The sequence below is a fragment of the Coenobita brevimanus genome, chromosome 57 (assembly GCF_032717465.1).
Source record: "Coenobita brevimanus isolate Jiangsu-jjx chromosome 57, ASM3271746v2, whole genome shotgun sequence".
NCBI lineage: Eukaryota > Metazoa > Arthropoda > Malacostraca > Decapoda > Coenobitidae > Coenobita > Coenobita brevimanus.
In genome coordinates, this window is record NC_137010.1 from 30,495,664 (window position 1) to 30,509,129 (window position 13,466).

The 13,466-nt window shown below is 42.2% G+C and overlaps 1 protein-coding gene across 1 annotated transcript in view; it reads right to left on the reverse strand.

Annotated features, from left to right (window-relative positions):
* Positions 1–13,466, reverse strand: part of LOC145401952 (uncharacterized) — a 132,522-nt gene that overhangs the window by 59,889 nt on the left and 59,167 nt on the right. The window contains exon 3 of the mRNA XM_080274057.1: positions 11,928–12,136. Within this exon, the coding sequence (XP_080130183.1) occupies positions 11,928–12,136 (209 nt within the window). The remainder of the gene's footprint in view (positions 1–11,927; positions 12,137–13,466) is intronic.

A 13,466-nucleotide genomic window follows, 5' to 3' on the forward strand; every position in this document is an offset into this window, starting at 1 on the left:
AGAAAGCCTCTCCATATTATAGAGCTCACTGACCCTTGTCCACCCTATATTTAAAATCTAAGCAGTAAATTTTTGGAAATACACTCAACTAACTGACATTTAATATACTCATTGCTGAATTTAAGCAATTCTAAGCACATTCTCTACATAAGATTCCGTCGCAAATGCTTTTCTATGTACATAAAAAAGGAGATGGGGGGAGGGGTCTCCAGCTGCTATCTCCATCTTTCATGCCATCTACCCTAACCAAACCTAACCTAACCTAACCAATTTAATCTAACTTAACTTTACCTAATTCAATCTAATCTAACATAACCCTGCCTAACCTAACCCAATTTAATCTAGCCTGGACGTAGATTTGGTAACAGATGGAGCTACGAGCTGATCAACCCCCACTCCACTCCTTATCTACTTAGTACTAAAAAGCAAATTTACAACAGATGTATATAGAAGAAAAATTGATTAAAAATGTGTAAACTAAATGACGAACATATGAAATCACGCTACGTTAGTTGGGTGTACAGTAATCCCTCCAATAACCGATGTAATAGAGCCAAAGGCACGTATGGAAATTCCGTTTGTCCAGGAATTGGCAAAATGCCTCCTGGACAGGTACTTATGGACTCTAACCCAGCCTAACTCAGAAAACCACCTACATAACTCCCTACCAGACATGCAGAGCACTATTTACGACCCTATTCACACAAATAAGGGACAGAAACCATGAAATAAAAGAAAGGGAACCAGAGAATGAGGAATTAGAAGTGAGTATGGAAAATATTTATGTGGTCTGGTGGCAAGGTATTGCAGTTCATGCATTGTTTATTCACAAAAACAAGCATGTGCGGCAGCCACTGCGACGAGTGTCTAGTCACGATGGAAGTTAGGCGGGAACTGGGGAGGGAAGGCAAGGGGCCCCTTTATTACGTGCGAAAACACAGCTGTTCAGTGCAGCTTGCCAAGTTCAAAGTACAGCTGAAAAAATGTTGTACTTTTTTTTGCTTTTTTAATTTTTTTGGCCATTGGTGGGTTCCGAAGGCTATCTATCTATTGCCAGACGCCATAATCCCGTAAGGGGTGGTCATTTGACTTTGAGTTATTTGTTTTCCGGGGAGGGGCACTAACCCTCCACTAACCCACTTGTTGACACGTAGGGAGCACGTATGATCTGGTTATATGGTTACCACCCAGTGTTGCACATGGTTTCTTGGCATACATGAAACCATTTGGCTTGTCACTCGATGTCCTGGGCCCAAAATGTCCGGAAACTGGGGTGTCTGGGAATTGGGCATTCACTTATTACAGGGATTACTGTATTTCCAAAATAATACCATCTAAGCTACTCCCCTGTCCTGCAGGAGCAGCAAAAACATCTCAGAATATTTTTGTATGTCTGCCCATTTTTATATGATAACTCTGGTTGAAATAATATAATCATCACTTTAACCCTTATCCGCCGGTGGTTTTCTGCCATCGCCCACTCCTCCTAACAAGGAATTTCTGATATTTTGGGAAAAATACCCTTACTTCAAATCCTAATATCTGCCAAACTATTATAGCTAGCGAAAAAATTAAGTACAGTATACATAAGACTCACCAAATCTTCTTCTTTCAAATGAAAGTATTCCGAGGTCACCTGGTGGTCCCTTCGAAGAGTATGGATAAGTTAACCCATCCGATGCGGGTGACATGTATACATGTCCTCCCGGGTCCGTCTGGGGGTTATGTATACCTTATGTAGTAATTCGCATCCTTGTTTGAGTATTCAGCTGCTTATTTCCACCACACAGCCACTGGCAACCCTCCGGCACGTTCCAGTTGCCTGCATACCTCCGTCATGGATAGACCTACGCAAAAAGTTTTCCCTGTGTCCGGACCCTCGGGTGTCCACCCGCAATCTCCAACTTCAACACCAATGAAGTCAAAAGTCCCTAAAAGGAAAGGCCTTAGTGACAGTGCGATAGGGAGGGAGTTGGATCTGCCATTATCACCAATAGTGAGTAGGGAAAGTGACTCCTCCTCTGAGGAAAGTGACATCGCCATGCTGAGTGTAAAAATGTACGTCTCAGCGTAGGAGAGTGACTGAGTTCTCCACTGTGAGGTGATATTTTCCCTTTGCACAATCATTAGCCTTTTCTGATGACGAAGAAGGGTCAGATGTTGTTGATGATCCTGCAGAGGGGGATATTCATGCGGTGGAGAAGGCGGAAGGGGAGGTAGGAAGTGCCTTTTCTGATGACGAAGAAGGGTCAGATGTTGTTGATGATCCTGCAGAGGGGGATATTCGCGCAGTGGAGAAGGCGGAAGGAGAGGTAGGGAGTGAAGAAAGGGAGGAAGTTGAGGATGGCAGGAGGAGGAAATGACGCAGACTGAGCTGTGCACCAGAGCGGCCTACCGTGGAAATTTCCACCCATCCTCCATGAACACTAGCCTCTCCCACACAATATGCATCTGTACCAACATCACCACATGCCTCACCATGCCGGTCTGCTTCACCACGCTGGCCTGCCTTACCACGTGGCTCACCACACTGGCCTGCCTCACTATGTGCCTCACCACATGGCTCGCCATGCTGGCCTGCCTCACTACGTGCTTGCCATGCTGGCCTGCCTCACCACATACCTGCTTCACTACGTCTCACCATGCCAGGTTGCCTCACTATGAGTCTCACCATGCCGGCCTGCCTCTCTATGTGCCTCACCACACCAGCCTGCCTCATTATGTGCCTCACTACGCCGGCCTGCCTCACCACATGGCTCGCCATGCCGGACTGCCTCACCACATGGCTCGCCACGCCGGCCTGCCTCACCACGTGCCTTATCACCACAGCCAAGTACGTCGGGCTATGTTGGTGGAGGCACATGCTGGCAGGCATGTGCCCGCCCACGCCTATCACCACTGCCATCACCACCATGATCACCGTCACCAGCATTATCACCATCACCTGCCTCATCTAGTGGTGAGTCGGTGGACTCGCCACCACGCTGCGATGCCAGGGGCCGTGGCAGGGCACGGGGCAGGCCATGTGCACGGCAAAAGCAGGAACCATGGGTGGGTAGATTGGAAACTTTTGCCTGGGATGAAGGGATGGGATTTCAGCCTGAGGTACAGTGTTTGATGACACAAACGCAGGTGTGCAGCCAGAATTCCCCTGTAATCGATCTTCTGCGGTGGAATTCTTCCTTGCTTTTTTTCACAACAGCAGTGAAGTTCACTGTGGAAGAAGTGAATACATTCAGGGAATTCTGCTGCAACTGGGCTGCAACCTCGCACCTAAGAGAGAGTGCAAAGATGAAAGGATGGACTGTGACAAATGCCAGCGAGATGTACATTTGGCTAGCATTGACGATGCTGATGCCTCATGTAATGAAGCACAATATGCATGATTACTGGCTCGTGGATGATACTGCAGCTACCCCCATATTTGATAAGTATATGCCACGGGACTGGTACCTTGACATCCTCAGGTACCTGTATTTTTCCACCAATATGGGCACACATCCAAACAATACGTTGTGAAAGATTTGCTTGATTCTGGAGATGATGAAGGAAAAATTTCTATCCTTTTTCAGGCCATTCCAGAAGTTTGTTATCGACAAGTTGCTTGTTCTGTTCAGGAGATGTCTTGCCTTCATTCAGTACATTCCCTCAAAGAGACATCGTTTCAGAATTAAGTTTTTTTTTCGTGTGATTGCAAGACTGGGTATGTGTTAGATTATACTGTGTATACAGCGAATGATGCAGTGTTGTCGAAGGACGATCCCCATGGCTTCTCTGGCTCAGTCGTGAAGAGGTTCATGGATAGGTACTTTGGTGGCAACCATATCCTGTTTCACCGATAATTATTACATGGCACCAAATTTTTGTACCTGCGAGAACTCAATATTGGATTGTGTGGCACTGTCCGTGCAAAGAGGAAGCACTGGCCACCCTTTCCCAAGGGCACCAAGAAGGGGGAGTGCAGGATCTTGAAATCGGGTAAACTCCTTGCAATTCACTGGCACGAGAGAGGTAAATGTCCTCTCCATGGCCCATAAAGGTAAGCTGACTGATACAGGCAAGGTCGCTAGGAGAACAAGGCAGCCAGTCATCAAGCCTGATGCCGTTATCGACTATAACGTGAACGTGCAACTCGTCGATAAATCTGATATGCAGATCGGCACCGTCGACTGTCTGAGGAGGTGCTGTAAATGGTATAAGAAGGCATTCTTACGCGCACTGGACATTTGTGTACTGAATGCCTTTATTTTGTACATGAGTTACTCAGACCAGCACATCCCTGAGACAGTTTGAGATGGATGTAATTTACAGCCTTCTGGGGAGATGTGACCAAGTAATTCTGTGAAAAGGAGGCACAGTGTGCGGCAACTGCCTGACTGGCTGAAGTGCAGGGACTACTTCAGTAGGCATTACATGGAAGCACTGCCTCCAACACCTGCAGGCAAAGAAGCCTTCCAGCATTGCTATGTTTGTGCCAAATCATCACGCCAACCACAGCAATGCCGTATGATGAGGTGGTTGTGTGCTGAATGTGAAGTGGCGCTGTGCACTAACTGTTTCTTCGATTTTCACTCAAAGACCAACTGGTAGAAGTTTGGGAATTATGCATAAGCTAGTGTTAGTTTTGTACATACCGGTATGTTGTTTTTTGTGTAATTAGAAAAAATGATTTTACTGCTCTATATGTATTTATGTAAATAATGGAAGTAGAAAATTTGTTTCATGATAAAGTCATTGCCTTATTTTATACTGAAAATATTTGTTTATACATATTTCTTATGATGAAAAAAATACAAATCACAGGAAAGTCATAGTGGTAGTATTTTCGATTATGAACAGTATGTAAATAACTACCGGGACTTTGTTCACAATATTTTTTTTTTTTTAGTTTTTTGTAGTAATAATTGTAGTGGTAGTATGTGTAGCAGATGTGGTGGTAATAGTAGTAGTTGTAGTTGTGGTAGTTGTAGTAACAGTAGCAGTAGATGTAGTAGTGGTAGTTGTAGTATTAGTAGTAAAACCTCGATATAAACGGACTTCAATAGACTGGAATTCATTTACATCGGACTCAACGAGCTAAATTCCTATATATCAGAAAAAGTCCAATAAAGCCAGAAGCAGTCTGGACTGACTGCCTGAACACTTCAGCTATGTTCACCATAATAAGGTAAATAAAAGACATGTTTATCTGAGTACGGTACAGTATTATTATATATATTATACCATTTGATTAATGTAGTGAAGTTATAACACAGTACAGTAGCGCAATGATAGTCAAAACAGATTAAAAACCATTCATGCGATCCGGACTAATGTCTGTTATATCAGAAAAAGGGCAGGTTAGCAGGGGGAAGTCTGGATGTCGCTATTATCGGAATTTTGCATTTTTCGGAATGACTTGGGCCCCAAGTAGTCCGTTATAATGAGGTCTTACTGTAGTTGTAGTAGCAGTAGTAGTAATAGTAATAATATTATTATTTGTAGTAGTTGTAATACCCAGACATCTAGTCGCACGGTGGTGACAGAATCAAATGACAATGCAAGCCAAACATACATCTCCATGTGTGTGTGTGTGTTTGTGTGTGTGTGTGTGTGTGTGTGTGTGTGTGTGTGTGTGTGTGTGTGTGAGAGAGAGAGAGAGAGAGAGAGAGAGTCTGTCTGTCTGTAAGGTGGGATGGTGGTGGTGAGGTGAGCAGGGAGCCTGCCTCAAGGTCATTGTTATGGTTACCTGCCTCCCAGCACCATGTATGACCGATTATGGAAAGTTTTTCACGTAAATAGTGTTTGTGGTGGATTTTGGTCTTCTGGAAGTGTTATCAAAGTGTTATTATTGTGAAGGGCTAGTGTAAACCTTAGCTGTCACCAAACCTCTGCCACATATACAGACACCGGCAAAAAAACAACAAAAATTGCTCTTATTCCCCACTCACTCACTCTCCCTACATGCACCTCATGGATCATCTGATGCAATCAGCTTGAAGTCGAAGGATTTGGTGAGTATTATGACACTTTGTTTGTTATATTTGGTTAAGTATTAACTGAGATATGAAGGTTTAAAAATAAACAATTTTCATCATTTCTCTCGGGAAGAGACCTTTTCCAGTGACGTCCCAGAAATCACGTGTTTACGACTCCATATTGGACGGCAAACTCCTCACAGTAATGGCTGTCCAATCAAGGCTGTCAGAGGTGAAACTGTCAGATATATGCTGAAATCTGAATCAACACCACCATGATTTGTACAGGAACAAGATACATTGCTCGGGGCTAGATCCTTACACCATATCTAGGGAGAAATTCACCAGTTTCAAGGACTGGGGACTGACACCAGATCTCAGATATGGCGATCACTATCATTATTTGGTAAAGAGTTAAACACTCCATCAAAGTTAACAAGGGCAACCTTCAAGGGAAACAGACATGCAATATTGTATATATGCAACGTGGACAGCTGGAACTGACATATGGTACTTGTAAATCGACTTAGTAATCAGCAAATTATTGATGTGGGGCCAAGGAGGGAGGGATTGTATTACACTGACTGGGAATCGAGTAGCTGATGAATTGGTTTCCCAGTGATGTACCCTAGTTGCTGCCCCCTACTTAGAAAGCCGCAAGCATAGGTTAGATAAGCGTATGACAGGTATGGGTTGCATACAAAACTTGTCATTCTCATAGTCACACTCCTGTGAGAGCTGCCTAGCATGGGCTATTGTAGGCAGGGTAAATTAGTCACACTCTTGTGGGAGCTGTCTAGCATGGGGCTATTGGCCTACTGCAGTTAGCCTCTCTTCTCAATCTTTAAGTTAGACCCTAAGTTAGGTCAGGTTAGGTTAAGTTGGCTGGGTTAGCTTGGTTTGGAATTTAAAAAAAAAAGTAATTGCCAACAGAAATGAACATCAGATTCAAATTAATCACACAAAAACATTTAAAAATGAAAATTTTAAGCTTCAGGGTGAATTGGATGTAATTCTGGAAATTTACCAAAAAAATTTACCTTTTTTGGAAATTTCAGTAATTACAGACCTAGAAACATACACACAGCCTATATACTGATGTTTTAAGTAGTTTTACATAAAATGCATAATTGATGGTATAGGCCAAAACTGTCAAAACTACTCATGGTTAACTTTTACATTACAACTGAAACATAACACTGGCACAAATTTAACTTATGGTAATTTATTTCATGCTGATGAGTACCACAACATAAAACTAAAAGACTTCCACAATACAGTTTTTATGATTGTACATTTTATATTAACAAAGAAAAATCTTAGTAGCTACATACCTGGTAAAAGAAATATATAGGGGGCTGTTGATATAAGTACATTATTTATCCTCTTATTTGTAATTAAAGTGTTTTTGTACTAAGTGGAAAATGTACATTTAATTGGAGCATGCATTGACAGTTTTGCTTTCTGTGGAGAAACATTCTTTTCTAAATAAAACAGAAAATTATAGACAGTAGTACTAGTAATAATTTTGCTTCAGTTCTAACTGCAACATTGTTTAGCACACAGGTTCACAGTGGTATATAAGTTTTATACTGAAGTCCTGAACAATATTCTGTACTGCACTATTTTCAAAATCACCCATCATGACACAAATATCAGTTTCAAATGAATCACAGTGAAAAACACTGAAAAAATAAAAATATAAGCTTTAACCTAACCAAACATAACCTACCCTCCTTACCTAACCAAACCTAACTTCAAGTATGACCTAAACTGTAATTTAATCAGATTTACTTACGCATCTAACATTCTTGATCATCACTGCTATGTCAGATTTGGTTTAGGTGAAACTCTGGAATAACAAAACAAGGTCTGTGACATGGACCCTCCCCCCTCTTTTCCTATGCACACTCAAGGCCGTGTGGGTTTTGTGCTCTGACATTAACATAATTAGGATATCCCAGGACACCTGCAACTGCTAACAATGGTAAATATGCCCATATCTACTCACAAATCATCGACTTACCTGATGTGAAATACCTGCAGCAAAGCCGGGAGTAGGCCGTCGTCTGCCAATTCTCCCTCTTCATGGCAGCTATCCACTTCTCTTGCCTTTCCTCATAGGCTAGAAACCGGTAGAAATTTACCCCACTTCCAGTTTTCTGCCTTGTCTTACAGCCAAAGGCACAACAGTGGAATACCATTGTGGATTCTGCAATTTTCTGTCTCTAGACATCCGACAATTTGCCATCCAATATGGCTCCGTGAACAAGTCACATGACTTGTGACGTCAGGTGGAAAAGATCTATACCTGGCTGTGGGGAGGGTTCATGGAAACATCTGCTGGATGGGATGGGTTAAAGATGACTGGTTTTCCGTGTTTTGGTGGGCTAATCCGGTTGTGCGCCACTGTCAGTGGCCTTGGACTTGCTGACTAGCGCTTGCAGCACTGACCAGAGTGGTGATTGTAACACTGCCCAGCCTCTTGGAATATTCCAATCATTTTTTCGACTTACTCACCATTGCATGGATGAGTCATCACCCCTTCCATATGGCTTTCCTTTGGGTTTTCTGCCCATTTTATAGTGCCACTATGCCCCGTGGATGTATGGGAAAAGAATAGCTCAGTATTTTTCTTTACCGTACTCACTTCTTGTGTCAATTATAATACAGTAATCCCTGTACTATCCGGACGCCCACTTTCCGGACACCCCACTTAACGGGCATTGTGGGCCTGGACCTTCGGAACCCAAAAGAGACCAAAAAAAAAGAAAAGAAAAAAAATCTGAATTTTTTCCCACTCGTAATTTGAAATTGCCATGTGGCGCCGAACAGCTGTTTACACCACGGCCCCTTCACCCCTTCCTTCCTTCCTCCTCCCTCCCCTGTCAGGGTTGCCATTTGGTATTTTTCATTACCAAATGTGGGCCAATTTGGTAACGAAAAATTTGTTTGGTAATGAATCAGAATAATGCATTACCACACGGATTTTTCACATGTATGGGGATACACATGATGGAGATGGTGGATTGTCCTCTCTGTGATTAATATGCTAGCCTACACTGCATGAAAATAATCAACATGCTGTTAATTATAGAGTGACTAATATTCCACTTGTATATATAATTAGTGAAGAATAAATGCTTGCTTTACGAATTTGGTAATGAAAATTGAGGAGTTTGGTAATGTGGCCGAGTTCCCTCACGACCAGTTACCACCTAACGTCATCACGAGTGGATGCTTATCGCAATGGATGCTGCATGTGCTCGTTTTTTGTGAATAAACGGTGAATAACCTGCAATACCTCACCACTAGACCACACGGGAATTTACAGTGTTGTGCAGTGTTAAGAAATTAGAATTTAGAGTGCAAAGGATTAACTGTGGAGTGCAAACTGGCAGTTAAAACTGGCGTGGTGCAATTAAGAGCAGAATGTGCAATGTTAAACAATTATAACTCACAGTGCAAAGAATTACTGTAAGTGCAGCACAACACTGGATTACTGTACATGCTTCAAGAGCATTTTCACCACGGCCAAAGCCTCTGAGAAGGCGGTCACAGACATGCTGTAAGTACCCTGGCTGAGGTACAATCACTTCTAATTCCTTATTCTTTGGTTCATTTTCATTTATTTCATGCTTTGTGTCCATTATTGGTGTGAATAGGGTCTTAAATAGGTTTAAAATAGGTGCTATGCATGTTCGGTAGGGAGTTATTTAAGTAGCTTTCAAAGTTAGGCTGGGTTAGGGACCTTAAGTACAAGTCCAGGAGGCTGGGGCCCACTATCCATACGGGACCACTTTCTGGACATGCCTTTGGCTCTATTACGTCGGATAGTAGAGGGATTACTGTAATTTCTCTCTACTATGGCACTTATATTTGCACTTGACATCACAATTACAGGTTATTGCACTTTAAGAAGTAAATGCTCTGGCTGTTTCATGTAGTATGGTTGAGTATGAGGTAATTACTTGAACAGAAACTGTAACTAATTTGTACTAATCGGGGACAACGTGAAAATATTACCGGTACTAATACTGTATTATAAACAACTTACATTTTTTGTACTTCACATTACAAATATGCTAATGCTCGCATATTCAACATTATTTTCTGAGTAATGAGGGAAAAAAGTTTGTTATAGCCAACCAGAGGTCATTTTCTTTCTCCTCCATGCACTTTTGGTTTTCTTTCATTGTACTAGATAGGGTTACTCAAGATATTTCCAATCACTGTTTCACAAATAACCATAAACAGGAACATTTATTGCACTGCACTTGTAAAACTTATTATAAAACACTTATATCATTACACCTGTTAGATATAACTTATAATATCTCATTTCACATACGTATAAAAAAAAAAAAACACTTGTGCATACCTGTTTACTATTCACGATTTCCCACACACCTGCTCAGTCACTGAGCCCTTTCCCTGGTGGTAAGGGTAGAACTTTCATGGGGGTCGATGATGCAATCAGCCCCACGCATGGAGGGACAGAATCAGACGAGGACGATAAGAAAGCCATCAGTCTACGCTCTACCAGTGCCGTGTACAGACTGAGCTGTTCATCAGTGGGGTTTCTTGGGTACCCATCTACCCTATGGTTGTCACAGAAAATGGCCACGAGTTCAAAGGGTGGCGGGAAGTTGCTTGCGGTATATCCTGTCAACCAGCGGCACTTCACGCCCTGAATTCCCGATGTCACTAACCAAGGAAAAACTGCCACTCTTCACCAGATTAATTAATTTTCGACATCAAAGTCAGTCAATTAAACTCCGTTCGTTATTCACCAGATTATTTAATTTTCAACATCAAAGTCAGTCAACTAAACTCCGTTCATTATTCACCAGATTATTTAATTTTCGACATCAAAGTCGGTCAACTAAACTCCGTTCATTTTATGTGCCCTCTTTGTCACTAAAAGGATGGGAGAAATTATAACATTATTTTACTCACTGCTACAAGGAAGAGAGGCTATAATAAGCGATAATATAGTCAAATAAAATAAAACAGTTTGTGGGCTAAGTCTACCATCTCGATTTGGGGACGGTTATTATTCTTTCCTTCCTTAAACATCGATAAGCTTTATTTTACATCCATTTCAAGTATTTGTCCATCAAAACAAAAATAAACAGTGTTATGAGGAACATGTAACGATTCTTCGTTAAGAAATATTAGCACGACATGGCTGAAGATCGTATATTATGAATACAAACAATAACAAACTCACATGTGTCTACTGCCCCACTGGACCTGCCGTACAAAGATCATGGATAACCGTTGAACAGAAAAATGGGCAGTGCCTAAACTGAAGTATTTCCTGAAGTCTATAGGAATACCTTGCTCAGGGTATGCCACTGGTGTGTTTTTTTTTACTTTTTGTATGGTATTTTGGAGCCCTCGGCATCGTCTGATTTCGGCTAGCGGTCTCGTCTCTGCACGATTTCGGCTTTAAACATTGTACAATTTTCTTATGAAAAACTCTGCAGACTTTCTCCAGAATTTTGGAGATGAAGCATTGTTTTTTTAGAAAGCTAAATTTTATGATTTTCAAACCAAAGGTGCAGCTAGAGACTTGTAAATATGTGAAGAATGTTGTCACACCCGGTGTGCTTTCACGGTTTCTATAGTAACGTTTTCCTGCATTTACCACATTAAAGCATATCTAGGAAATTAGTATAACTACTAAAGAATAATATGAAGAACTTACGTACGGTATATCAATAAATATGACGAGAGATTTTTAAAGATGGCGCGACTTCTGTGGTCTCTGCACGAGTAGCCCGACTTCCATATTGAACTAGCTGGCGATCAGTGGCAACTCTTGAGTTAGTGACGGTGGAAATCGTGACGGCTATACACATCAGCTGGCAGTAAGGAGTTAATGCCACCATAATCTTCATATATTCTCATAATCCTCACCTTGCATGTTCCGAAAATCCCCGCTAAACATACAAACAGACAAACATTCACCTTGCCATCTTCGAAGTCCTCATAGAGCTCATCCTGCAGCTGGAAGGATGGTGGGAGTGTGTGAGAGCCACCAAATCCTGGCAGGCCCACCCGAGGCATCACCAGGCCATCACCACTACCGCCCCCACCACAGCTGCTGTTGCTGTTGCTGTATGTGTTGCTGCCACTGCTGCTGCTCTCACTGGGGTGCTGCTGCTGAATCCCTGCACACAAGCAAAACAGACTGGATGTGAGAAAACATGAGGGTTTGCTTTAATACGGTATGGTATTATTTAGCTTGGAATGGCTAGGTTACATTTGGTTTGGTTTGGTTAGGTTAGGAAAGGGTTGGATAAAATGTTAGGTTAAGTTTGGTTATGTTGTGTCTGATTAAGATAGGTTAAGTGTGGTTATGTTGTCCAATGTTTTGGTTAATCTGAAGTTCCTTTCATCATCTCATTTGTTTCTTGACCATCGAGAACTCTCTCACATTCAGCCGTACGAATTAGCATCTATCTATCTATCTATCTATAGCCCGACGCCCTAATCCCGCAAAGGGTGGCCGCAGACAAAACGCCTCCAAGTCACTCTGTCACCCACCATTTGACTCCCCTCCCCCCAACTCACCCCCCCCTCCCTTCAATATCTATGCCACTACATGCACGTCCAAGGTGTCGAACCCAGACATTAGCTACCCTGTAGGCTAGGCTGCCCCGCCAACTTACATTATCTCCAGCACTTCACCATCAACACATGCATTCTGATGCAAAAAAAAAACAGATCCACACAGGCAGCATTAACATCCATGCAACTAAGTCTTTGTCCTTACACTCCGTCAGACCCAAGTCTCACAAACAGAAACTTATTTTGATCAGTTAATCGAAAGCTGGTTCTATCAATGTAGGTATAATAAGGGAGGTGTCAGCATGAGGTCACAGCCAGCGCGCTAAATTTTTACAAGCACTAGGTTAGATAAGGAAATGGTTTCTTAGAAGAGGGCTTAAAACTGTCATGTTGGGTTCTTTTCCACGCATTTTCTTTGATAATTTATTGTCTAGTGATTCGATACTGATGTTTTTTAAGACTTTAGTAAACTCCAATAATCTACATTCAGTTTTGACACCGGTGCTGATACTAAATATTCCAAATGGGGGGGAGGGAGTAAAGAATACCGGCAAAGTGCTTCCGCGTTGTGGTCGGTCGGCCAATAAGTAGGCTAGGCCTAAGATATACTGCTGTCTCAAACACCTAACCTAACCCACATAGCCTATCCCAAATTAGCCTTTATAACCTAAGCAACCTAGCCTAACCTAACCTAATCACCTAACCCAGCTTAACGTAACTTAACCTAACCCCCTAGCCCTGCCTGGCCTAGCTTATCTTAACCAGGCACTAAATTAACCCATCTAACTTTACTTACCCCAAGCCAGCTTAACCCAGCTCATCCTAACCTAACCTTACCCAACCCAGTTCATCTAATCTAATATAATCTTAGCCCAAGCTATTTAACTTCAGCTCATCCACTTGATTTAAAAGGTATGTAATGTCTAAGAA